Raw genomic sequence first — 25432 nt, forward strand, 5'->3', positions numbered from 1 at the left:
GGCACAGGGTTGAGCACAAGAAAAGGGGTGGACTCTGCACACTCAAATCTCACTTCCAGGTTGCCGGGCATCTAACATCAAAGCCCTGACAGATGCATCAGTCCGGGCAGCACCACAGGGTCCGGCCCAGGGGTGCTGCATTTTCTAAGTGCCACACAGATTTGGGGCTGGAATGTGTAATCAGGGAAGGCTTCTGGGAGGAGGTGGCACATAGGGGAGACTTGAAAGCAGAGATCAAGGGAGCCACACGCAGATTTCTACACAGGAGAAGATGCAATGAACAAAGGGGCCTGTCCTCTGTCCCCTTAACAGATATCATGGCCAGATGCCTGCCAACTCTCCTAGCTGATGAGCCCCACTCTCTTTGCTACCTCCAGATCTGTCCCTCCCATCTGCCCCTCCACATACAACCTACACCCCAATAGGCCAGCCCACCCCCTGCAGCCCGACTTGAGCCTCTGGATGCCTACTTTTCAGGGCTCATCTCATGGTCTCTCTGGCCTTCCTCCCCCCTTGCTCTGTCCCTCCCTAAGCCATGGCCACAGTGCTTCCCAGCAGTACTGTGCCCCCTTCCATGCCTGTGTCCCGGCTCCCACGCCAGCCAGTCTGGAATCAGGACACAGGCGCGGACTCAGCAGCCGCAGGCCCTTGCCCAAGAGGGCACAGGGCAGGGTGCCTGGCTTGGATCCACGGAAGAGGTGTGGGGGAGGACACAGAGTGCTCTCCGCGGTGAGGGATCGGGGGCCCCTATCCACTGACACACCCTTAGCAAGAGAAAAACCTGAGGCTCGCTGAGACCCAGGAGACCAAGGCTGTGAGGCTAGAGACAAGAGGAGGGGTGGTCCTGTTGGTGGGAGGGCGGGCAGGAGGCGAGGGCCTGACAGAGAGCAGGGCTGGGTAGGGTAGGTGGGGGAAAGTGAAAAGGAAGGGGGGCCTTCAGAGGAGGGGCCGGCAGGTGGACGGGCGGCAGTGGGCAGTGGGCTCCTAGTCCTTACCCCTTTCAACACCTCCTCCAGGTGGTCTCGGAACTGCATGAACAGGTTGATCTTCCAGCTGGTGTTGCAGTTCACAGAGTTGACCTGGGGGGGGGGGGTGAGCAGAGAGAGGCCTGAGGCCAGGTGGACCACCAGAGGTGGGGAGTGGGGCGTGAAAGGTGGGGGGGTGGGGGGCACCAGCCCAGCTCTCATCATAGCACAGAGAGGAGGGGCCTTCTCGAAGCCGGGGTGGGGGGGGCTGCCCCAGCCCAGCTGCCCTGGGGCTGCCAGCCTGTGGGGTGGAGAATGGGGCGGACGGAGAGAGACAGGCGGAGGAGCAGAGAGACCCAGCTCGGCCAGCCGGCCAGGTGGGACTGGAGGAAGAGACCGCGGTGGGGAGCAGCCCATCTATGCCCTCAAGGGCGTGCAGACACCCCTCCGCGGCGGGCGGGCCCCACCGCCCCACTCACCTCCTTGCAGCCAGCGTTGTCACTGAGCTCATAATTGCTGGCATGCAGAGGCTGCCCGGCGTTGACAGGATTCAGGATCACCTTGTCCCCCACAACCACCTACGGGGACAGGCGGAACAGGTGAAGGTGGGAAGGGTCAGGCCTGCAGGCCCCTCTCGGATCTCAGTCTGCCCCTCTAAGAAATGGGCAGGACCTCATCCAGCCCCCGCATCAAAGACCCTATAGAAGCCCCTCTGGGGCTGTGGCCTGCACCTCCCACCACGCCCCTCCAGCCTGGCCTCATCCTTACATTGTCCCCGTTGCTCCGCAGCTTCCAGAAGGGCTGGATGAAGAGCCAGGAGCCCTCGTTGCCTGTTGCATCCAGTGTCACCCGCATGGCATTCTTCTCCAGCAGGGCCGGCAGCCGCTTGTTCACTGTCAAGTACTTGTTGCTCTTCATGTGCAGGAGCTGGGGGGCAGGCAGGGCGCAAACGAGGTCACCGGGCCCCAGGGGGGCCACTCATTGGGGAGGGGGCTCTGGGGGCCCACCGGACCTTGGTCACAGCTGGACTCACATACAGTGTCAGACACACAGACATAAACACACAAACTGAGACACGCACAAGTCACACACACACACACACGCACACACACACACACACAGTCAGGCGCCCAGGCGAATACAAAACAGCCAGCATTTCTAAATCCTTTTCACGTAGTCATTCCTGTAACCTTACAACAACCAAAAGGGAAGTAGTGCCATTGGCCTGATTTTGCAGAAGGGGAAACAGAGGCACTCGGGTTAAATAACTTGCCCGAGGTCACAAAGCCAAGGTTTGAACTCAGACCATGCGGCTCGAGAATCTGTGCCAGTGAGCACAGTGCCGGGCACACAGCCGTGGGCACGACTACTTGGGCCACACAGCAGCAGAGATGCAGTCACAGGAACACCCCCCCACACAGGGCATGTCAGCTGGCACCCCTCTCCCCAGCCCCGGCTCTTCCAGGGAAGATGCAGGTGGGCCTCACCTGGATGACACTGCCGTACTTCACGATGTCCCCGTGGACCTTCTTGTTCTCCGTGTCATTCTGCTTCTGCTCCATCTGGGCCGCATGCTGCTCAGACACACACAGAGGTGGAACGCAGGCTCAGAAGCCTGCTCCTGGAGGGCCACCTGCGTGCACACATGTGCACACGCACACAGAGCTTCTGGAGGAGCATCTGCTCCTAGAGGGCCACACACACACACACAGCTCCTAGAGGGCCATCTCCGTGCACACATGCATGCACACACACACAGAGTTCCTGGAGGGCCACATCCCCCATGCCCACACATGTATGCACACATGCGCACACACACACACACACACACACACACACAGCTCCTAGCACTATACCCAGAGTGACCCTCCAGAGGCCATCTAGCCCATTCCCTCCACAGGTGATGAAGGACTGAGACTCAGTGCAAGGGGCAGCCTGAGGTCAGACAGCATGCAGCCCAGGGCACCAGACCCTGATCCCCTGCCCCTCCCCCACCTCCTCTGGAGGAGGCATGCCAGCAGGCCCTTGAATTCCCTATGCCGTCTGATACTGCCAGCAGAGGACCCCAGCTGGGCCTCACTACCCCCGACTGAGCAGACTCCTGATGCCCCCATCACGGGACCCCTGCCCCAGCCCAAAAACCTGATGGACGTGCCTGACGCTACTTCTTCCTCCTCCTCATCCCCCGCCGCCGCACTGCTCTGTGGCCCTCCCTCCCGAAACTGTGTGTGCTCCCAGCCACTGCCTTCACTGGTGGGCCACATCCAACTCTGACAGATCCAACTCCAGGGGCCTTGAGGGTTTGGTTGGCTTCCCATTAAGCACACTTTTTTTAGGCACTTCTGTCACATCAGACTGGAGGCTGCTTAAGGACAGGCACTGTCTCCTCCATCAGACTGGAGGTTCCTGGAGACAGGGTTCGTTCCTGGAGATCAGGCTGGCACTCCCTGAAAGTACCGGCCCCCTGCCCCTTTCTTCTCCTCAGTCCTATCAGCCAGGCCTCACGACTGAGGCTGGGGCAAGGGTGGCTGTGAGGGGAACTTGCAGAGTACCACGTGACTTCCCACACACCCACAGTGTGACTACATGACTGTGTGTGTGTGTGTGTGTGTGTGTGTGTGTGTGTGTGTCTGTGTACATGTAAACGCCCCACACCCAGGCCAGATCCCCAGCTCAGCCTCGGCCTGTGTCGGCAGCAGGAAGGAAGCTGTGGCAGCCCCCAGCCCAGGAAGAAAGATGGGTTATTCATAACAGCCCACCGTCAGCCCCCTCTTTCCAGCCCAGTTCCTAGCTATGGGGTGAAGCCCACCCTTCCCCCATTTTACACCCACCTCCACAGGGCAGGGGACACAGGGAAGCAAGGTCTACGTGACAGGGGCCGGGGCACCAGACCTGACAGAGGGTCTCAGAAACGGGCTGCTGACCACAGCCAGAGCCTCGTACTCTCTTTTAATGCGGACTGGGCTTGGGGCCCTGAAGGGGACTGTCTGGGATGTCAACTGAGCCACTGCCCCCCAAGAGGCCTAGGAGCAACCACCAGGCCCCTGCACTGCACACTGTCCGTGGTCCAGCAAACCCAAGTTGGGTCAGAGATCTGAGGGCCGTTCAAGCCCCACTACAACCTCACAGGATGAGAGCACAGACTGCTCAGCCCCGTCAAAGGGCCCTAGGATCCAACTCTATAAAATGAGGAAGGATGGGGCGCCTGGGTGGCTTAGTCGGTTAAGTGTCCGACTTTCGCTTAGGTCATGATCTCGCGGTTCGTGGGTTCGAGCCCCGCGTCGGGCTCTGTGCTGACTGCCAGCTCAGAGCCTGGAGCCTGTTTCAATCTGTGACTCCCTCTCTCTCTGACCCTCCCCTGCTCACGCTGTCTCTGTCTCTCTCTCCTAGAAATAAATAAAACATTAAAAAAAATTTTAAAAAAATAAAAAATAAAAAATAAAAAAAATAAAATAAAATGAGGAAGGAGGTTAACACTGGTTCTCAAATCAGGCTCCCTGGAGCCACTGTTGCCAGGAGCTACTGGTAAGTCCATGTACAGCTGTACAGGTTGTTCACTGCACCATGGTGTCCAGCTAAAGGGCTGGGTGGAAGCTGAAATCCAGTCCTCATTTCACTCACTGAGCCATGTGCCTGGGGCATCAGGGCCATGCCAGCCTGGAGGAAGGAGCACCTTCTTCTAACTGGCACAAAGGGTCATACAGACAAGTGGATCACTGGGAAAGCACTCTACTTCCTCTCTCTTACCTCATTCCCACCCACACATACCAACTTCTTGCACCCTGGGGCTTCCCACTCAGCCACCGGGCCCCTTCTGGCTCGGCCCCTGAGCGGCGGCCCCTGTGTGTGTGCGCTCGGCTTCCTGACGTGTGTACACGGGTGCACACTTGCGCGCACACACACCTGCAACTTCTGGAGCAGCACAACATCAGCGATCTTCTCCTTGTCCTGCTTCGTCTGTTTGGCCTTCCAGTACTGCTTCTGGGCCGAGTAGCGGTTCATGGGACACACCTTGAAGAGGCAGTCTGCAGTAGGGCAGACAAAGGGAGGGAGATCCGTTGGGGGGGAGCTCAGCCTACAGCCCCGCCCCCAAATTCCACCTCCACTCTCCCCTCTCTCCCGCCCCACTGGGATGGAGAGACAGTGGTTAGAAGAACCCAGAAGAACTCTGAGCAGGTGTGAGAGCAGGATCCCAGCTGGGAAGCAGACGCATGCCCTCTTCCCCACAGGAGATTTATGAGAGGCTCGAGCCCCCACCCCATGCCCTGTCTGTGCCAGCTTTTGTGGTCATCAATGGCTGACAGCTCATACCTGCATCTGCCTCTGGCCCACTACCACCTTGCCCACAGATGCCTGGGAAGTTGCACCCCTCCCCCCTCCCAGGAGCAGCTGGCACAGGCACAGAACAGTCTGGCCTCTGGAGGTGACTGTCTGCAGTGCTGGTCACTCCCCAGCTCCCTGTACCATCAGGCTGACGCTTCTATTTGGCCTGAAACCACAGCCTTGCTTGGCTCTTCCCCTGCCCTGAATAACTGAGGCTCCCTCACTGTCCCCCTGAGCCCCCTCCTCCATAATTCTCCCTGTCTGCTCTGCTTCCGGGGAACTTGACCTAAGACTGACCCAATCAGACTTTCAGAAACAGGTTCACTAATTACTATTTTTCTTTTGGAAAGCAGACAAAACACCTATGATTTTCGTAAGCCCCAACTCCAGAGAGGGCGTCAGATTGTTCTACGTATCAAAAGGAAGCAGAAGTTGAAAAATCCTATTCTGAAGTGTGGTGGGAGGGGATTGGGGATTCTGGGTCATGGTGATGTGCTGGCACAGGCGGCTAGGCCCACCTGACTGCAGCACAGGCTGTGCTAGGAGGCAGTGAGTTCCCCGTCCCAGGAGGGAATCACACCCTGGACAAGGGGCTGGGCTCACGGCCTCTAAGACCCCTCTCGCGCTGCAGTGCTGGGCCTCCACCACCGCACAGGGCTCCAGCCGCACGGAGCCCAGGACAGGGACGGCTGTGCTAGAGCCCCCCTCCTTCAGGCCCTGTCATCTACCCTCCAAAGGCAGGCTGGGTGCCTGCTCTGGTCAAAGCTGGTCATCCAGCCCCCCGGCAACTGAAAGCAAAACTGGATTTTCTATCTAGCCCACGAGCAGGCAGAGGTCCCCTGGTGTCATCGGGAAGAGACACTGAGTCAAAGACAGAGGGAGGGGGGTAAAAGGGCAATTCTATGAGTAGATAGAGCTGCCAAGGCCTGCCCTGCCTGGCCTACCCTGGTGCCACCAGCATGAGTGGGCATCACTTCTAGAAATAAGCACTCAGGGGCGCCTGGGTGGCTTAGTCAGTTAAGCGTCCGACTTTCGCTTGGGTCATGATCTCGCAGTTCATGGGTTCGAGCCCCGCGTCGGGCTCTGTGCTGACTGCCAGCTCAGAGCCTGGAGCCTATTTCAGAGTCTGTATCTCCCTCTCTCTCTGACCCTCCCCTGCTCACGCTGTCTCTCTCTCTCTCTCCTAGAAATAAACAAAAATATTTAAAAAAAAAAAGAAAAGAAAAGAAGAAATAAGCACTCAGTTTATTGGAGAGAGTATGTCTTTACAAGGATCTGCTTAGCCCTCAAGAAGAAGCTCATGTATCACCTCCTCCCAGAAGTCCTCCTGCTTCTTCAGGCTGGGTTGGAGCTCCCAGGGCTCCCCAGGTCCCCCGGTTACCACATCGACCACACTGCCTTGTTAGTGGCCACTGGATCCCAAGAGAAGTCCAAGAAGTGGAGCATACCGGGAATTGTTTGGGAAGGCGAGGGAGGGGTGTCCCCTGATAGAGGACAGAGATTGGACACCTGCACATCAAGACTGTCCAGCGTGGCTCCTGCCGAGACCGTCCGGCCACACACGCGCAGGTGGACAGCTGCAGGCAGTGCTCTGGGCCCAGAGTGGCACCCAGAAACACAAAGAACTTGTTGCATTGTTTTTAGCAAACACTGAATTTTTCAGGAATGCGACTCGGAAATAAACTGAGGTAATCTGTGTTCTTTGTGTTGTTGCTCAAACTTGACCAGGAGGGGTTTTTTTTTGCTGCTTCAGAGAACGCGTTGCANGACATGGAGATGTGCCTCTTACCTCCCTGTTACAGGGCAGACTTCTTGCCCCAGCTGTCATTACACAGTTTCCAACTGTTGCACATTTCAGGGTTTGTCTCTACTTTATAGTACCAAGGGGGTACCCCTTGCTGAATGGCCTGCATAACTCCTAAGTATAAAGATGCAGCCATTTAGGGGCCCCTGGGTGGCTTAGTCGGTTAAGCGTCCGACTTTCGCTTAGGTCATGATCTCGCGGTTCGTGGGTTCGAGCCCCGCGTCGGGCTCTGTGCTGACTGCCAGCTCAGAGCCTGAAGCCTATTTCAGAGTCTGTGACTCCCTCTCTTTCTGACCCTCCCCTGCTCACGCTGTCTCTCTCTCTCTCCTAGAAATAAATAAAAAATTTTTAGAAATTTAAAAAAAATAAAAAATAAAAAAATAAATTGCTTTCCTTCTGTGTCTCTTTTTTATCACACTTTGGGCATTATACTGGCCTCGCCCCCTCTCCCCAGCTCCAGGCTCACTCAGATCTGAGCCCTGGACCCCCCATTTTATGTTACATAAATATAGACATGCAGAGATTGTATTATTTTTGAGTTCCACTTAATAATATTAAAGGGGGGTCTGGATCTGACAGGCCCATCTGCAGGCAGGCAGGGCCACGTGTCCTTCCCCGGATCCCCAGCCCCTAGCCCAGGGCTCAGCGAATGTCTGCCAGATGAACACAGGAATCTAGAAATGACTCCCTCATGTGGATGAGGTGGGGCCTGAACTTACAGCCCAGAAGGGAGGAAAGGGATGGGGCGCTGGAAGTGGGGGAAAGGGCAAGAGAGCCCCAGAGGAGGCAGTGACAGCAGCCAGCCACACCTGGGGTCTGGTGAGCTGAGGCAGGAGGGGGCCGGCCAGGGCCCAGAGTCTGAGTGAAACTGGAGCCCACAGGCCTTGGCGGTCATGAGCTCCTTGGTCTCCCCACCTCCCCCCACCGCTCCCAATCCAAAACAGAGAACAGAAGGAAAGACGGATGTTGTCCCGGGTCGCCCTACAGAAGAGGGGCTCAAGCCTTTCTGAACTTACCCGCCTAGGAAACACATTCTCGGATCACCGTTCACCGTTTCATGAAACCACATGGGGACTTCTGTCCCTGGTAATGGGGGGGGGGGGGTGCGGGGGGCGGCAGGCTCTGACAGGGCTGGGCTGAGAACCGTGGTTATAACCTCTTTGGGACCAACCCAACAGAAAACAACTAAAGCAACCGGGTTTCTCAAATGGATATTATTTTAAGACTTCTTAAAGAACTGACAAGCCAGTGAAGAATTATTGGGTCCGAACAGAAGATCAAAGGGAAGTTCAGAGAGATACAGAAACCCCCAAGCTACATTCGCCCTGAGGATATTTGCTGATTCCGGAAAACATGGGCTTTTATTTGGACAGCTTCATCAGGTGACGGGGACAGAAATCCAAGCCCAGACCACAGAAGGTGGGAGTCTAACAAGCGACCCTCCACTCAGTGAGCTGAGACCCCAAAGGGCTACATCCCAGGTGAGGGCTACATTCGAGGCAGAAGAGTTCCTTTCAGCAATTAGAGCCCTGTTAAGAATCCCCTAGATGGTGCGAGGACCCCCAGATTCGAGCCTGGCTCAGGCCCTTCTTAGACGGGCGGGGCCCCAACAGTCTGGTAGCAGGATATGCACACCCTCTGCAGGAAGGTAACTTCCTCCTGGTCCACAGCCACTCATACCAAATCTTTCCATTCTTTTCTAAGTGTTTATTTATTTTTGAGAGAGAGAGAGAAACAGAGCACACGCGGGGGAGGGGCAGAGAGAGAGGGAGACACAGAATCTGAAGCAGGCCCCAGGCTCTGAACTGTCAGCACAGAGCCCGGCGCGGGGCTCCTACCTGAGCCGAAGTCGGACGCTCACCCGCCTGAGCCACGCGGGGGCTGCATACCAAATTTTTCAAATGCAATATCCAGGGTACAGGGAAAAATAACCAGGAGCTCATGGGAGCTAGGTGTCACAAGAGAGAACCAACCCACAAAACAGACAGTAGAAACAGACGTGAAGAGACTTCAAACACAGACATCTGTAGAACAAACACACCTACTCTGCCTAAATCAGCAAAAGCCTGCGGATCCCTGCAGAGAAGAGGAAACTAGAAGAGGAAGCTATACAAAGTAACATCACAGGCTGAAAACCAAATCGCATCTCTAGAAATAAAAAAGCTTCAAGAACCACACTTAAAACTCACCAAGTATTTAACAGGTGACAGGAGCGTAGCCAGGGCTGAAGGAAGAGTTCACGAAACATTAACAACCCTTACTATGGTGCCACATTCGAATTCGCGTGTACCCAATTCTCCAAAGGATGGCTGAGCCCCATTAAAGGGACTTCACAGCCCATCAATGGGTCAGAGCCTGCAGCTGAATGAAGCACACGGCCCTGGAGCATTCCAGGCGTGGGAGGAAGCCACAGCTGATCCCTCCCTGCTCCTAACTCTTCTATCTCTGCCTTGGAAACTGACTACCTAGAACTTGTCAGATGTGTCTTTTTCTCTCACATAGATCATCCCTTAGAGCCCTGTCTGTAATACATGTCAGAAGATGTTTGTTGAAGGAATAAATGACTCAAGCCCACTAAAATATCTGTGGCCCACCTCTCTGCACACCTCCATGCTTTTATGGTGCTGTGCTTTTGTGCCCAGAGGCAGCCTCGTCAGAACATCAGAAGAGGCCAGAACCTTTCTTTTTGCCAAACCACAGGGCAGAAGGGCAGTGAGGAGGAAGGGTGGGATGGGAGCCAGGAGACCGGGCCCAGCAGCATCAAAGGGCGAGAGATAAGTCTGGGTCCGGGGAGGCTTCCAACAGTAAGGACTGTGTGTGCTGGGGGAAATGTCCTCGTGGCCGAGGGGGCACAGTGCCTGCGAAGCTGCAGACGAGATTTTCGCTTAGTAAACAAAGCCAAGTGACCTTCCCTGAAACTAAGCTATGTAACACTTCAAAAACCAGTGCCACTGGCGGAGCTTTAAAAAAGACAAACTCCTTTGGGGCCCCTGGGTGGCTCAGTCAGTTCAGCATCTGACTTGGTTTGGGCTCAGGTCATGATCTCATGGTTTGTGAGTTCGAGTCCCGCATTAGGCTCTGCGCAGACAGCATGGACCCTGCTTGGAATTCTGTCTCTCCCTCTCTCTGCCCGACCCCTCTTCATCTGTGTCTCTCCTCTCTCTCTCTCTCTCCCTCAAAATAAGTACACATTAAAAACTTTTTTTTAAATACACACCCCCAGATCCCCCATAGATTCAGCAGGCTGGGGCAAGGCCTGAGGGGGTATGCGTTTGTAAAGGCACCCCCAACCCCAAACGGTCTTGCTGCTCCCACCAGGTTGAAAAGCACCAGTGCAGACGACTTGAGATGAGAACAGAGCACAGGGGATAAAGTTCTACAGTCACAATATCGTCTAGGCCCTGTGTAAATCATGTAAACATCTGCTTTTAATTATTGCCAACATTTAGACTCGACCTGTCGAACAAAACACGGAAGACTCCATTGTGTGCACAGAAGAGAAGGCAAGGTTATTCAGTCTTGATGTAAAACTGAAAGTGAGCCTGGCAGCGGCGGGAGGGGCGGGGGAGCAGCTCTGGGGCTGCTGGTGGCTGAGAAATGAAGGTGGAACATGATCATCGGGTTTATGAAGGTGACAGTGGAGAGTCGTGATGAGCTGCCCTCGGGAGGAAAAGGCAGAGGAAGTGGAGGAGTGACCCCGGGGAGCTAAATTCTCCTGGAATTAAGGAAAACATTGAAAGAACTGGGAGCCTTCAGGAGAAACAACGAAGAGTTCAAAGGGACTGCCTTCTGACGTGGCTGAGGAGGCGTGACGTGGGGGGGCATGCCCTGTGGGGGGCAGCTGGCAGACTCGATCAGCAGCCCAGATGCCCCTGACCCCTGACTCGGCAGCTTCGCTGGGCCCAGCCTTCAAAGAGCACACCTGCGTTTGTACAATATAACAAGGGACAGGGGCCTTCGCTGCAGCACTGGCGGGAACGTTGGAGATTAGGAACAGCCCAAGTGTCCATCGGAGGAGACTGGTTAAATACATCCAACAGAGCCACACGATGGAATGCTCCGTAGGTGTAAGAGAGACAGAGGTCAGAACTTCTGACGTGCCACAGGCCGCACGTGCGTAAACCTTGAGGCCATTATGCTAAGTGAAAGAAGCCAGTCACAAAAGGACAAATACTGGATGATTCTGCTCATGTGGGTACTTCAAACAGTTAAATTCACAGAGATGGAAAGTAGCATGGGGGGGGGGGTGTGTGTGTGATTATTTAAGGGGGTTAGACTTTCAGTTTTCTAGGAAGAAAAAAGTTCTGTGGCTGGAAGGTGGAGGTGGCTGTGTAACAGTGAGAATGTGCTTAACGCCATTTAACTGTACACTTCAAAATGGCTAAAGATGAGAAACTTTATGTTACGGATCTTTACCACAATTTAAAAATAAATAGTTTTTTAATGTTTACAACTATGTAAGTTGTAAAAACACTATTTTCACACAGTTGCCCAGGATACAGAACAAAAATGAGTTGGTTTTTGTTTTTCTGTTTGTGTGTTTGTTTTGAGAGTGAGTGTGTGCACACACGCACGCACGAGCGCATGCGTGGGGGCGGTGGGGCATAAAGAGAGAGAATCTTGGGCAGGCTTTACACCCAGCTTGGAGCCCAACACAGAGCTCGATCCCACAGCCCTGGGATCATGACCTGAGCCGAAATTAAAATTCGGACACTCAATCAACTGAGTCACCCAGGCACCCAAAAAATGAGTTTTAAGTGAAAGAAAAAACAAACATTTCAAGATTTCTATATAGTAATATGAAAAGGTCTCCAATAGGATCCAGAGTAAGATTTATAACATAAAAACAGTCAGAAAACAGAACGGTGTACACAGAATGCTGCCTTTATGTAAGAAAAGTGGGGGAATCTGAATAGTGTAGAAGTTTGTATTTGCATAGAGGAACCCTGGAGGATGCATTAGGAACTCAGTAGAGGAGGGAACAGGGGGAGAAGTCGGGTGTGAGCAGACTCTCTATGCCTATTTGTACAATGTTTTGATGTTTTCATATATGAATAAATTTCCTACTCTGTTTTTCTATACGGTTCCCCCAGAAAGGAGGACAGAAGGTGAGTGAGGGGGAGGTGGGGGGCAGAGAGGCACCATTGCCTTCATCTTGCGCCTAGAGCCTGTATTTGCATTACTTTTATAAAATGGGGGGAGGGAAACAAAATAAGAACAAAATTTTAAGTGGCCAATAAACATAGGAAGAGATGCTCCATCTCACTGGTAGTCAGAGGAACGCAAATTAAAACTGCAGTGAGATGCCATTTCACACCCAGCAGGCTGGAAGAAATTTAAGTGGGACAGAACCTAGGGTAGCGAGAAGGGGGTGTGGCAGCAGGGGGCGACACACCCGCCGTCTGCGGGGGTTGAGCATGCACAGCCCTGCAGGAAGGCTCACAAGAGCTTCCTTGCACCAGCTCTCTCCTACCTCGGGACACACCCAAGACTCTCCTGCACACGAGCCCAAGGAGACGGGACTGGAGCGCTCACTGCAGCAGGGCCGGCAGCCGCCCAGAGCCGGAAATGAGCTAAATGTCCATCAACAGGAGAGCCCATAAGTGCACTGCGGTTTATTCACCCGATGGAATATTACATAGCAATTAACCAGATGAACACAAGCCAAATGTGTCAACATGGAGAAACCCCAAAAACCAGGCTGAATAAGAAATGTGCAGGAAGAGTTTAATGAGCAGGGTTATACAAAATGGGAAACAGTACCCTGTATCGTTTATGAATATAGCCCTATATATTAATAGCGGCAGTATAAAAACAGGCTCCTGGGGCGCCTGGGTGGCTTAGTCGGTTAAGCAGCCGACTACGGCTCAGTTTATGATCTCGAGGTTCGTGAGTTCGAGTCCCGCATCGGGCTCTGGGCTGACAGCTCAGAGCCTGGAGCCTGCTTCAGATTCTGTGTCTCCCTCTCTCTCTCCGCCCCTCCCCTACTCGTGCTCGGTCTCTCTGTCTCTCAAAAATAAATAAATGTTAAAAACAGGCTCCCGAATGATAAACACCAATTTCTGATGAGTGTTTGCTTCTGGAGAGAGAGGGTGGGGAGAGGGATGGGGGGAAGACCCAAAGGTCTTCAGCTACAGGCATAAGATGCTTTAAAAATAACAAGGTATGGGGCTCCTGGGTGGCTCAGTAGGTTAAGCGTCCAACTTCAGCTAAGGTCAGGATCTCACAGTTCATGGGTTGGAGCCCCATGTTGGGCTCTGTGATGACAGCTCAGAACCTGGAGCCTGCTTCAGATTCTGTGTCTCCCTCTCGCTCTCTCTCTCTCTCTCTCTCTCTCTCTGTCCTTCCCCTGCTCATGCTCTGTCTCTCAAAAATGAATAAATGTTAAAACAAAAACTTTAAAAATAAATAAAAATGACAAGGTCTGAAATAAACGTGACAAAAAGGATCTGATCGAGCTCTCTTCACTTTTGTGTAGAGATGAAATGTCTTAAGAAGAAGAAGAATAACAATAGACTGGACTCGGAAGGTGGGGCAGGTAGATCAGAGGCATAGGCTTGGGAGAGCTGGGGGGCACCCAGCCATATAAGGACAGGGAGGCCAGTTCATCAGCCTCCTCCCCGGCACCCACTCCCCACCAATCTGGGTGGGTAAGTGGCCACTACATACATTCCTGGGGTTGCCACAGCTGGGGATGTGGGCTCTGAGCTTCCTGGGAGGCAAAAGCTCCCCAAACCCTGGACTGCATCTGCCTGTGCCCCCAAGTGCAAATGGCGATAGAGAAAGGGCTCAAGGGAGGGAACGTGCCCAGGCCCTGGGCCCAGTCAGCAGCGTGAGACTCAGAGCAGCCATAACCCCAAGGCCCCCACAGCAAAGTAGAGGTCAGGGAGGGTGGGCTGGCATGGGGGGCCCTACACACTGGGGCACCAGCAGCCTGGGCCTCCCAGGGCCCTGCAGAGTCCGGAAAGAATTCCCAGAACGTGTTAGGGCTTGCAGTGACCTCAGAAGATGGCTAGAGCTGACACCACAAACAAGAAGCCAACGAGGGGGCCGGTGGAGGCAGGCTGGGAGCCTCACTGGGCTTTGCCAGCCCAGCCTTGGGGCCTCCAGGGACAGCATGCGAGCCCCACCAAGCTGCTGGGGGAGAGAGGGAGAAAGCGGAGTCCCCAGCAATGGCTGGGGCCACCCAGGATGCTGCGACGGCACCTGTGGGGCCTCAGGACACGGCCATCTCTGACGACATCGAGCCGACTTCTAACATGCCTGCCATGGTCCCCACGCCCCTGCTGGTGACCTCCTTCCAGTGCCTCACAGGGTGTTTACAGGAGACACGTGGAACAACGAGAACTCCCAGGACTCCCAGGTTTGAGGCCAAGCTCCGCTTTCCTCTTCTCTGGGCGTCAGTCTCAAAGCTGAAGTAGGAGGCCATGTCTCTTGTCCAAGGTCTCACACTCCGATGGCCCTGGCAGCCGTGGTTCTGTCCCAGAAGGCCAGCTTTTCTCAGGTTCAAATGGGGCCTCAGGGAGTTCAGAGGGGCCTCTGCCTGCCTCTTCAAGACACCCAAGGCCAGGACGCGGGACAGAGAGGGCACAGGAGACGCTGGAGGCTGAGTCCCCCCTTCCCGCCCTCTGAGCTGGCTGGGCACAGCGAGCCCCCGAGGACCACAGGGCACCCCCCAGATCTCAGCCCCCGGTGAGGGCCCCACTCACAGGCTTTGGGAAGACGGAGAGGAAGAGAGAGGAGGGAGTAGGAAGGAGCACTGGCAGAGGAAGATGAGAAGTCGAAAGAGCATTTGTTCTGCTACGTGGGGTTTTTTGTTGTCAAAAACTGACCCCAGACTCTGTCCACTGTAACTCTAGAGCGAATCTTCCTCAGTCACACCCACTTCCCTGTCACCACCTGTCACACCACAAAGCTGACTGCACACACCTTGACCCACACACACTCCTTCCCTTTTTTGCCTCAGTCTCCTCTCTGCCCTGGCACAGCCCACCCTGGAGACCCTCATCCTTACTAACTTCTTCCCAAGAATTTACCTAAATCCCCCAGCTAGAGTAGAAATCTGCCCCTCCATCAGCAGCTGCAAAGCTCTCTTACTTCTGGGCTCCAGGAGAGGCCTAGGCTTCATCACTACCCATTCTCGACCTTCAGGACCCAGGGACAGGCATGGTCAGAGCTGGGCCTCCAAGCAGGGGGCCCACAACCAGCACCCTGAAACCCCCAAAGTGCGGGCTCAATGGCTTCGAGGTTGGGTTCAACCCAGGGACTCTGGACGGGTCATATCAATGGGAACTGGCCCGCCAGGCCCGAGAGAGGCAGCAGGGGCGGGAGGAAGCCTGAGGAGGGGCTGATGCCTGCATTTATTCCCCAGATGTGTCCCAGGCACCCACTATGCAGCAGACACTGCAGACAAAACAGAGAACAACCAGGGACCCCTGCCCTGGCGGAGCTGACATTCCAGCTCCACAGATGATAGACACATAACTAAAGTACGTGGATCGCGTCCAGTTCAAATTGCAGAGAAAAGGAAAGCAGGGGAGGGAGATGAGGGGTGCAATTTTCTACTGCGCGGTCAGCGAATGCCCCACGAAGGATATGAGACCAGAAGCACAAGCCAAGTGAATATACCGAGTCGGAACCTTGGGGGCAGAAGGAACAGCAAGTACAAAGGCACGGAGGTGGAAGCTTGGCCGATAAATATGAGGAACGGCAGGGAGGCGGTGTGGCTGGAGGGAATGAGAGGGGGGCAGGGGGTAGGGGATGAGGCGAGAGAGGCCGCAGGGCCAGATGGTGCGGTCTACGGTGGTGAGGAACGGCCAGTGCCCGAGGCAGCTCCCACATAACAGGGCACGTCCTGACCTAAGACCTCCAGACAAAGCCCCCACTCAGGGGCCCTTGATACAAGCGGAAGCATAACAGGAGGCGTGGGGGCCCTCTCCCAGCTGGGACGGCCCCCCTCCAGCTCCTCCACCCTTCAATGGACGGGCAAGGCCAAGGCAGCCAGACGGCCAAGGATGCCACCGGATTACCTTAAACCCCACTCGCCTCCCAGCATTCCCCTGGCGGACAATCCCAGCTAATCTCTCCCCAGCGGAGCAGCCACGTGGGCAGACGAGGCGGCCGCAGCCCGGCGTGTTCCTACCTGCCCCCGCCCTGCCCGCCACACCCAGGGTCTGCCTGATTGTCGGTCCCAGCCTCACAGGTAATCACCACAATAACACCTTACCCTGGCTGGGGAAAGTGACAGCAGGGTGTCATTTCATTCTCTCAGCGCCCGTGGGCCCGTGGGGCAGGGCGGAGGAGCCCACGGACCACAGAGGACACAGAGGCCCTGAGAGCGAAGGCCTTTGCCCAAGGTCACTCAGCAGAGCGAGGTCGGGGCTCCACGAGCTCCCCTAGGGTGGGAGTCCTCGACAAGGCCCAGGGCTGGGGACACAGTCAGGGTCAGGAGCGGGGGCCCAGAGATCACCGGCTCCAATCCCCTCGCCACGCAGATGAGGAGAGGGTGGCACACAGAAGGGCTCTCACCCTGGGCCTGCGAAAGCCTGGGGAAATTCTCTTCCCCTCCCCTGCTCCGTCAGAAAATGCCCAGTCATTGGGGCGCCTGGGTGGCTTAGTCGGTTAAGCGTCCGACTTTCGCTTAGGTCATGATCTCGCGGTTCGTGGGTTCGAGCCCCGCATCCGGCTCTGTGCTGACTGCCAGCTCGGAGCCTGGAGCTTGTTTCAGTCTGTGTCTCCCTCTCTCTGACCCTCCCCTGCTCACGCTGTCTCTCTCTCTCTCCTAGAAATAAATAAAACATTTAAAAAAAAAAAAGAAAATGCCCAGTCATGCAGACAAAGAAGGCCTTGTGGCTGGTGGGGAGTTTGAGGGAGAATGGCTCCCAGCCACATGTGACTGTGCCCTTGAGAAGCGGGGTGCGGCCCCCAGGAAATGAATGAAGGCAGCGGCCATCTGCGCAAAGATGGCAGCGGCAGAAGTCGATGGGGGCTTCCGCAGACCCGGTGTGAGGGCTGCGGGGCAGCGCCTCGTCTAACCGGGTCCGATGGGGCTGGATGGAGTTGAGTGAGTTCGGTCCCAGGGCCAAGACTCAGCAGCCTGGGAGGGAGGCCGGCGGTGAGAGCAGAGGTCTTACCTCGGAACTTCTTAGGCGGGTTGTCCAGGTCTCCCGCCGCAGGCTCCACCACACAACGGTCATCCACCAACCTGAGGGACAAGGCAGCTCCATCAGCAGGACAGAAAAGATCATCTCCCCAGGCATCCCTCCCTCAGGGCAAGGGGTTCCAGGGCACTGGGGAGACCTCCAAAAATACCTCTCCATCGCCGACAAACCCCCTCACTATCAAGTCTTTCCCTTTCCTGGCACTACTGTTAAAAGGCAAGGTCTTTTGGGGGTGGAGCTGGGGGAGCCCCAAAAAAAGCACAGAGACACACCCAGCTCCCCAACCCTCCCACCCCCCACACTCGGATTCACGAGGCCAGAGCTGTCCCGTGAGGGGGTCTGCCTCCAGTCTGGGCTGTAGCACACCGCGGATATAAATCCTATGAAAGCCCCGAGACCCTGCTGCTCAGTCCTAAGGGGCAGTGGGCAGTGTAGGAAGGCAAGGGGAAAGGACTAACAGAGACACAAAGTCAGAGACTCAGAGAGGGAGGAAGGGAAAGACAGAGCAGAGAAGAAAAGATAGTCAGAAAAATAAGTAGGATACAAACAGAAGCAGAGAGAGATTAGAGACAGATGGACAGATGGGAGAAGCTTATGAGATACCAAACTAGGAGGACCATCCTTTGGTCTGAAAGACAGGACAATGAACCTGGCACCTTTTCAACCTCAGTCAGGTCCCATTCCATACCCTCCCTTTTGGCCTATCCTGGGGCCTAAAATCTCTTAAGGCACAGCTGTGATTAATCCTGAATCTCTGGAGGACATCCATCCATCCATCCATCCATCCATCCATCCATCCCTCTACCCACCCACTCATCCATCCATCCACCCACTTACCCACCTATCCATCCATCCATCCATCCACCTATCCATCCATCCATTCAACTACCCACTTACCCACCCATCCATCCATCCATCCATCCATCTACCCACCCACTCATCCATCCATCCACCCACTTACGCACCTATCCATCCATCCATCCATCCATCCATCCATCCATCCACCCACCCATGCACTCATCCATCCATCCACCCACTTACCCACCTATCCATTCATCCATCCATCCACCCACCCACCCACTCATCCATCCATCCATCCACCCACTTACCCACCTATCCATCCATCCATCCATCCATCCATCCATCCATCCCTGCATTTAAAATTCTTCAATGCCATCCCAGCCTCTAGGATAAAGTGATGACGATGATCCATCATTTCAGAGGCCAGGTCTTATCTCAGCATTTCACAACTGTGACTTCTGAATTCTCCCCAGTTTTCCCACAAAGGGTCAGTCATTGATTCCATTTTGCAGAGGAGGAAACTGAGTTTGAAGGTGAAATAATTTGCTTGAAGTCACCGAGTTGATTCCAAAACCTTCTTCTCCTGCTCCCCTCCTTGGGTTGGCTAGCAAGGCCTTTTGTGGACTGACTCCACCCACTCCCTAGCTGGCCTCACAACTTCTGCTCCAACCACACTAAACTCCAGTTGATCCCAAGGTCCCTGGAGCTCCCCCTCCACACAGGTGGTCCTGGCAGCCTGTAATGCCCTTCATGCCCAGCCCTCCCTGGCTCCCCGCCAAGACCCAGGCCTAGCAGACCTCATTTATTCTTCCATCCTCGGCCCCTCTCTCTACTCTGTGAAAGCTTCCTGAGCCAAGTGCCCTCCCTCCCACTGGGCCTCCTTCCCCCGAGTTCCCACAGCACCTGGCCCGGGCCTCTCCTGCTGCCATGCCTCTTCCTACTGCAACTGGTTGCCATGTCTACACTAAGCGTTCCTTGAAGACAGGACCCTATTTTTCCCCCTGGCGTCACCAGCACTTTGCACAATGTGATCCATAAAAATAACAGAAGTGGGGCGCCTGGGTGGCTTAGTCGGTTAAGCGTCCGACTTTCGCTTAGGTCATGATCTCACGGTTCATGAGTTCGAGCCCCGCGTCGGGCTCTGTGCTGACTGCCAGCTCAGAGCCTGGAGCCTGTTTCAGTCTGTGACTCCCTCTCTCNGCCAGCTCAGAGCCTGGAGCCTGTTTCAGTCTGTGACTCCCTCTCTCTCTGGCCCTCCCCTGCTCGCGCTGTCTCTCTCTCTCTCTCCTAGAAATAAATAAAACATTAAAAAATAATAATAATAATAATAGAAGCAAGCAAGATTTTGTTTCTGATATTTTCATATATTGTTATTTAATTTTCTAAATCTACTTTATTATTATTTCCATTTGGTGGGCAGGGAAGCCGGAGTACAGAGAGGTAAACAATCTGGCCAGGGGCATGCAGAAGGGCCGGGCTTTGAAGCCAGGCTGATCAGTGTCAGAGCGGATGCTGTGCTAGACCTTGCAATGATGTGGAGGGGAGAAGGCAGCTTGCTCTGTGAGGACCCCCTTGGTCTCCTCCCCTCTCTCTAGCCCCCAGACTGGCTCAGGGCTTGGCCCTCTTCCCTCTTTCATCTGCACACACACCCTTGGGCATCTCAACCACACTCATGGGCTCAAAGGACCACCTAGATACTTACCAATGACTCCCTTATCCATCTCCCCCCCGCCAAACTCCAGATTGCAGATCTAACTGCCTACTCAACACCTCTACTTGGATGCCCAAAGCAGCTCACACTCAACATGTTCAAAACTGAGCTCCTGGTCTGCCACCTAAATGTGCTCCTCTTAAAGTCCTCCCATCTCAGTCGATGCCAACTCCATCCTTCTAATTGCTTGGGCCAAAAACCTTAGACCAGTCTCTGGCCCATCTTCCACTCGCGCTCACACCCAATCTGTGAGGAAACCCTGTGGGCTCTATCTTCAAGATCTGTGCAGAATCTGATCTCTTCTCATCACTGCCACCACCACCTGGCCCAAGCCACCACCCGCTGTCACCTGGATGTGAGTTAACTGCATCCTCACTGATCTTCTGATGTCCCCCCTCACTCCCCTAAGGCCTGTTCCCCATACAGCACACACACCTTCACTTTAAAAGGTGAGTCAGATCAGGGCAGTCCTCTGCTCAGAACCCTCCAGAACTACCCATCTCAGAGTAAAAGCCTAGAATTCACAATGGCCTGACCCACATGATCCAGCCCTCACCTCTCTGACCTCAACTCCTCCCCCTGCCCTCTGCCCACTCTGCTCCAGCCCACAGCCCCCCTCCAGGCTCCTCAAACTTTCCAGGAGGTTTGGCACTGGGTCTTTTGTCTGCCTCCAGACGACACCCTCCTGGCTCCCTCCCTCACCTCCTTCAGATGGTGGCTCAGATGACCCATTCCCCTGAACACTCTTCCCCCCTCCCTATCCTTTTTAAAACTTGAAACTGCGGTTTCTCACACTCCTTATGCACCTCCCTGCCTCACTGTTCCCATAGTACTTCTCACCACCTGGCCTGCTCTATATTTTACTTATTTATTTTGGTGACAACCCCCCTTGCTTGGAATGGAAGATTCATGAAGACAGGGCTGTGTCTGTTTTGCTTCCTGCCGTATCCCCAGAATCCAGACCACTGCCTGGCTCAGAGAGGGCACACACGGACTATATAGTGAGTGAATTAACTCATTTTACTAGCTGCTAGGGAACATATACAAGAAGCAAAAGATAAGGTCCCTGCCTCAGGGAGTTTAAACTCTCATTGGGAAGACAAGTCACATAGTCGGAGGAGTTAATGATATAAGGAATATGTATGAGTGCCAACTGGTGGTACCAACTGTGGATTTTGTCCAAATTCAGGGAAGGAACAGGTCAGAGCTTGGCTAATCAGAGGTGTGAAAGAAGAGGCAGGAGCTGTACAGAGACTTGAATAATTCATAGAATTTCCTGTAAGACATTAGTGAATCAGATTAGCTGCTTGCCTCTCAGCAAAGCCCTGAAGGAAAGGGACACCGGATGGATGTGTTTTGATGGGGGAGGGGAGGAAGCACTGGCCAGGACCAGGGGTCTGGCACTTACCAGGGGGGCTGGACAGCCATAGGGCATCATGGAAATCAGTGTGGCTAAGGAGAGGCTGGGGTAGCCCCCAAAAGCCCTATCTTGTCCAGCACTCAAGGCCTTGGGGAGGCCCCCTCCTCAGAGATTCTGTCAGAGAAAAAGGCCACCCTCATCCTGACCCCACGCTGGCTCCCCTTGGGGCTCCTCGACTGGGCCACACGTGCAGGAAAAAACACCTGGAAATTCAGGTGCCTGGTGTGCTTTTCCTAATCCCCCGGCACAAATCTGCCCTGTCATTATGCGGATGTCCATCTGTCCCCACCCACTCTGGCACGGCTTCTGAAGCCCTGATATCTCCAGCTCAACCCCTCCCCAGTGCCCGGTGGAGTGCCAGTGCAGGCTAAAAACACATAGGTAAAGAGAGGGATTGATCAGGCAGGAAGCATGGTCTCCAGGAGAACTTCACCAAGGTTGGGAAGTTAAACAGGATCCTCCTCCTGCAACTGAGCGGGGGCAGGAACGCTCTGTAGGAGCAGAGAAGCAAGCCATGTGGGAGGATAAAAGAGATAGGGGTGTTCCCCGAAGGTATCAGAAAACAGAAAAACAAGGTCAGTAGATGAAACTTTCAGCGGTTCCTCCAGCCTCTCACATTCCACACCCTCCGTCCTCAAAGTGTACGTCCAGACTCGCAGAATCAACATCGCCTGGGAACGCTGGGCTACATTCCGTACCCCTCCCCAGGAACGACTAAGAGATGGCACCTTGCCCTACTCAGCATTTTATTTCCCATCTGATGTATACGGGAGCTCCCCGCCTAGCCTGTAAGCAAAGTAGCCGTCAGCAGAATGTTTCGAGTCTCAAATGTCCCCAAGCGCCCCCGCGAAAGCCTCCTTTCATTCCTCTGGGTGCACTCATTAGGACTGAGGCAACCCCTGAACACGCGATCAGTCGGGAGGGGCGGGAGAGGTGCCTCAAGAAACCATTAACAGATAAGCAGGAAAGCCCTTATCAGATGGGCTGCGGGGAGACCTCAAGCCAGAAGGAGACCCCGGGGCCGGGACCCACGACAGGTTAAGTTCTGATGGAGGGGGCGCCTCAGGGGGCAGCCCCGGGGGGGGGGGCGCCGGCGGCGCGGTGGTAGCGCAGCGCCCCTCCACCACCACCTCTCCCGGAACCCGCCTACCGCGGGTCTGCAGTGCGCTCCCGGCGCCCCGCCCCCGCCCCGCCGCCAGGCCCCGCCCCTTCCCCACCGCCCAGCGAAACTTGCCGCCCCACGTGTGGCCGTCACCCCGCGGCGCCGCCTCGCCCAGACCTGCCTCCGACTGCAGGCGCCCGTGGGGGCGGGAGGGTGACGTGCGCTGCGTCCGCGCTTTCCTCCCTTGCGCTGCCCGGCTGCCCCCGCGGCGGCCCGGGACCCCTCCGCAGCCGGTGGCACCCACGTCCGGGCCGTACCCCGTACTCTCCTTCACGGGGGCGGGGGGCACCTGTGTGGATTAAACTAGCCGGACGCCGGTCACAGACGCGCGGCTTCGGGCGCGCACCTGGCGCTGTAACGAGAGCCGAGCTCTCCAGGGGGAAGTGGCGGTGGCGTCGCTTCAGCCCACCCCTGACCTCTCCCGAGCGCCTCCTCACCCTCGGCCTGAAATCCGGCCTGAGATCCCGGGAAGGGTTGACTCCCGCCCTCCAGCCAGCCCGCTGATCTCATCGTCCCACCTCCAGGCGTCTGCACACCGGAATCCCTGTCTGAGTCCTGCCAAGCCCTGCCATCGTCAGGGCTGTGCCTGGACTCCTGCGGAGTTCCCTGCCCATTCCCACTACCGACATCACCCCTCATCTAAAAGCAGGTGACACCCCAGCCACGACCACATTAGAAAAACTAGCTTTCCAATGTGCCGAACACGTTTTAATTTGTGGTATATTTTATATCCAATACCTAACTCTATTCTTACCACAATCCAGTGTGAGAGTCAAGGAGTAAAATTAACCACCCCCACCCCCACCCCCACAGCTGGTCAGTTGATGGCACATGTACAACCTAGGTCTCCATCAGTTCAACTAAACCTTACAGAGAAGCCATTAGGTGCTGGGTGAGGTCCCTACCATCAGGAAGCTCATACCTACCATGCTGAGCGACCTGAGGACAGGAGCCCTGTCCTAGACCCCTGCTTCTCCCCACCTCAGGGCCAGCCCAGAGGACACTCAACAGCCCCGAGGACAGTCCCTGCTGTGAGCCTTCCATCCACTGGGAGGCACAAAGCCAGTGTGAGCCTGCACCGTGCAGGCAACAGGGCATTCATTGCCCAAATGGGCAGAGGGATGAGGGTAAGTGAGTCTAGCAGGAGGCCTGTAGGCAGGGCTGCCCTGGACCCTCTGAAGAAGAGATGGTTGAAATTCTGCTCTACAGAGTTGTGGAGGAGGTTGCTGTCCCTGAAATGCCCATGGGGTCTGCACCCCCAGACCTTGGTCTAAGGGAAGAGAGGAAGGCAAATGCATCTAGGGACCAGAGTGGCCCCATTCTGCCCCGGCTGGACTTTGAGATCCAAGTGGGAGTCATAGCAAAGGCAGTGGGGCGGGTCAGTGCTGTCTGGAAAGATTAGATAAGAAGGAGGAAGAAAGGACCTAGAAGTGGGGCAGGTGACTATCAGAAGAGCCTGAATCAAAACCTGCACCTACCAACACAGCCACGGTCAGAGCAGCCACAGGAGGCGGAATCTAGACTGGAAATGCCTGAGGGACTCCAGCCAGCCCCTCCCAATCTAGCTTGGAAACTGAGGCATGGAGAGGAAACTGATCAGCTCAGGGCACACAACAAGTTAAAGGAACGGACCGTTCCAGACCCCCAGATCCCAGACTCCCAGACCAGGACACTGGCCACCGCCCCACAAATCTAGGCCAGATCCATGGAAGGCCACTCCCAATGCAGGCACTGTTAGAATACTGGGATTGGCTGGTGGTGGAGGACGGCCTTGGAGTCCCTTTCTCCAAATACCCAAAGTCACATCCACCCACAAGGTGGGGGTGGGGAGGAATGTTGGGAGAGGAAGCCAGGTTCGCTGGCTGGGATGGATCTCTGGCTCGGGCCTCTGGCTCATCAGAGGAAAAAAAAGAACTCATTTCTGCATCCCTACAAAAACCATCCATTTACTTAACCTCTACATATCTTTCTTTACCAAGGATCCACCATGTATCACCAGAGAGGCCAGTACATGGAACTTAAAACAAGCATGAATCAATAAATGTTTGTTGAATGACTTAATGAAGTCTGATGAAGGCAAAGAGATAGACTCTCTGAACCAAAGGGCAGGCTAGGTAGGGTTCCTCCTCAGAGAGCTTAAGTCTAAAAAGGACAGTAAGCCACACACTCAGAGAACCCCCAGAATCTCTCCAGAGATAACGGAGGTGGTAAAAATGACTAAATTTGGTCCAATAGAAATAAAGGTCAGGGCACTTGGGTGGCTCATTCAGTTGTACACAACTCCGGCTCAGGTCATGATCTTACAGTGTGTGAGTTCAAGCCCCACATTGGGCTCTCTGCTGTCATCACGGAGCCCACTTTGGGGCCTCTCTCCCACCTCTTTTGGCCCCTCCCCCCCCCCAAAAAATAAACAAACACTTAAGAAAGAAAGGAAGGAAGATCCCGGACCAATGTGCAAGCCTTCAGGGCGCTGCCTCTGCCCACAGGCCTCGGTTTTTGGCTTTCAGGATTGCTGGGCTCTGGCGAGTCCCAGGGTCCCATCATTGCTGCTGGGTACACAGGGAGATGTATCCATTAGGCTAAGAAGAGGGATGGAGAGCTGGAGAGACAAGAGGGAAAGCTGAGAAGAGACAGAAAAGGTAGAGACAGGGGCTGCCCGGCGGGCCGGCCTTCACCTCACCCACTGGCCTTGCCGGCCCAGGTGTTTCTCCTGCTCTGCAAAACCCGGAACTGGCCGTGGCCTGTCCTGCTTGACATAGCTGCTGAGGCCTTGGGATCCAGCAGGCCAGCTCCAGCCTGCCGCAGAGCTCTCTGGGAAACGGAGCAGCAAAAACAGCCCTGACAAATCCAGAAAGCGAGACAGTCTGTAGCGTACCCCACCCTGTCTTGTCAGGAACTCTGTGTCACCGTGGGAAAGAAAGAGGTGGGCGCATAAGAATCAGATGAAGCGTGTGGACCTTGACTGGACCCTGAATTAAAGAAACCAGTGGTCAAAGACAGACGGAAGACAATGGGGCACATCTGACTGCAGACTGGGCATCGGATGCTGTTAGGAAATTATTCAAGGGTGTGGTAGCTGCACTGTG

The 25432-nt window shown here is 55.0% G+C and overlaps 1 protein-coding gene across 3 annotated transcripts in view; it reads right to left on the reverse strand.

The window, feature by feature from the left end:
- Positions 1-25432, reverse strand: part of ITPR3 (inositol 1,4,5-trisphosphate receptor type 3) — a 67309-nt gene that overhangs the window by 34969 nt on the left and 6908 nt on the right. For all 3 annotated transcript variants that reach the window (XM_039241804.1, XM_039241805.1, XM_039241803.1), the window contains exons 2-7: positions 17226-17296; positions 4869-4990; positions 2453-2539; positions 1734-1892; positions 1445-1543; positions 996-1079 (exon numbers count right to left, since the gene is read on the reverse strand). In XM_039241804.1, coding sequence (XP_039097735.1) covers positions 996-1079; positions 1445-1543; positions 1734-1892; positions 2453-2539; positions 4869-4990; positions 17226-17296 — 622 coding nt within the window. The remainder of the gene's footprint in view (positions 1-995; positions 1080-1444; positions 1544-1733; positions 1893-2452; positions 2540-4868; positions 4991-17225; positions 17297-25432) is intronic.

The sequence above is a fragment of the Hyaena hyaena genome, unplaced genomic scaffold, assembly GCF_003009895.1.
Source record: "Hyaena hyaena isolate Hyena2069 unplaced genomic scaffold, ASM300989v1 scaffold_202, whole genome shotgun sequence".
Lineage (NCBI taxonomy): Eukaryota > Metazoa > Chordata > Mammalia > Carnivora > Hyaenidae > Hyaena > Hyaena hyaena.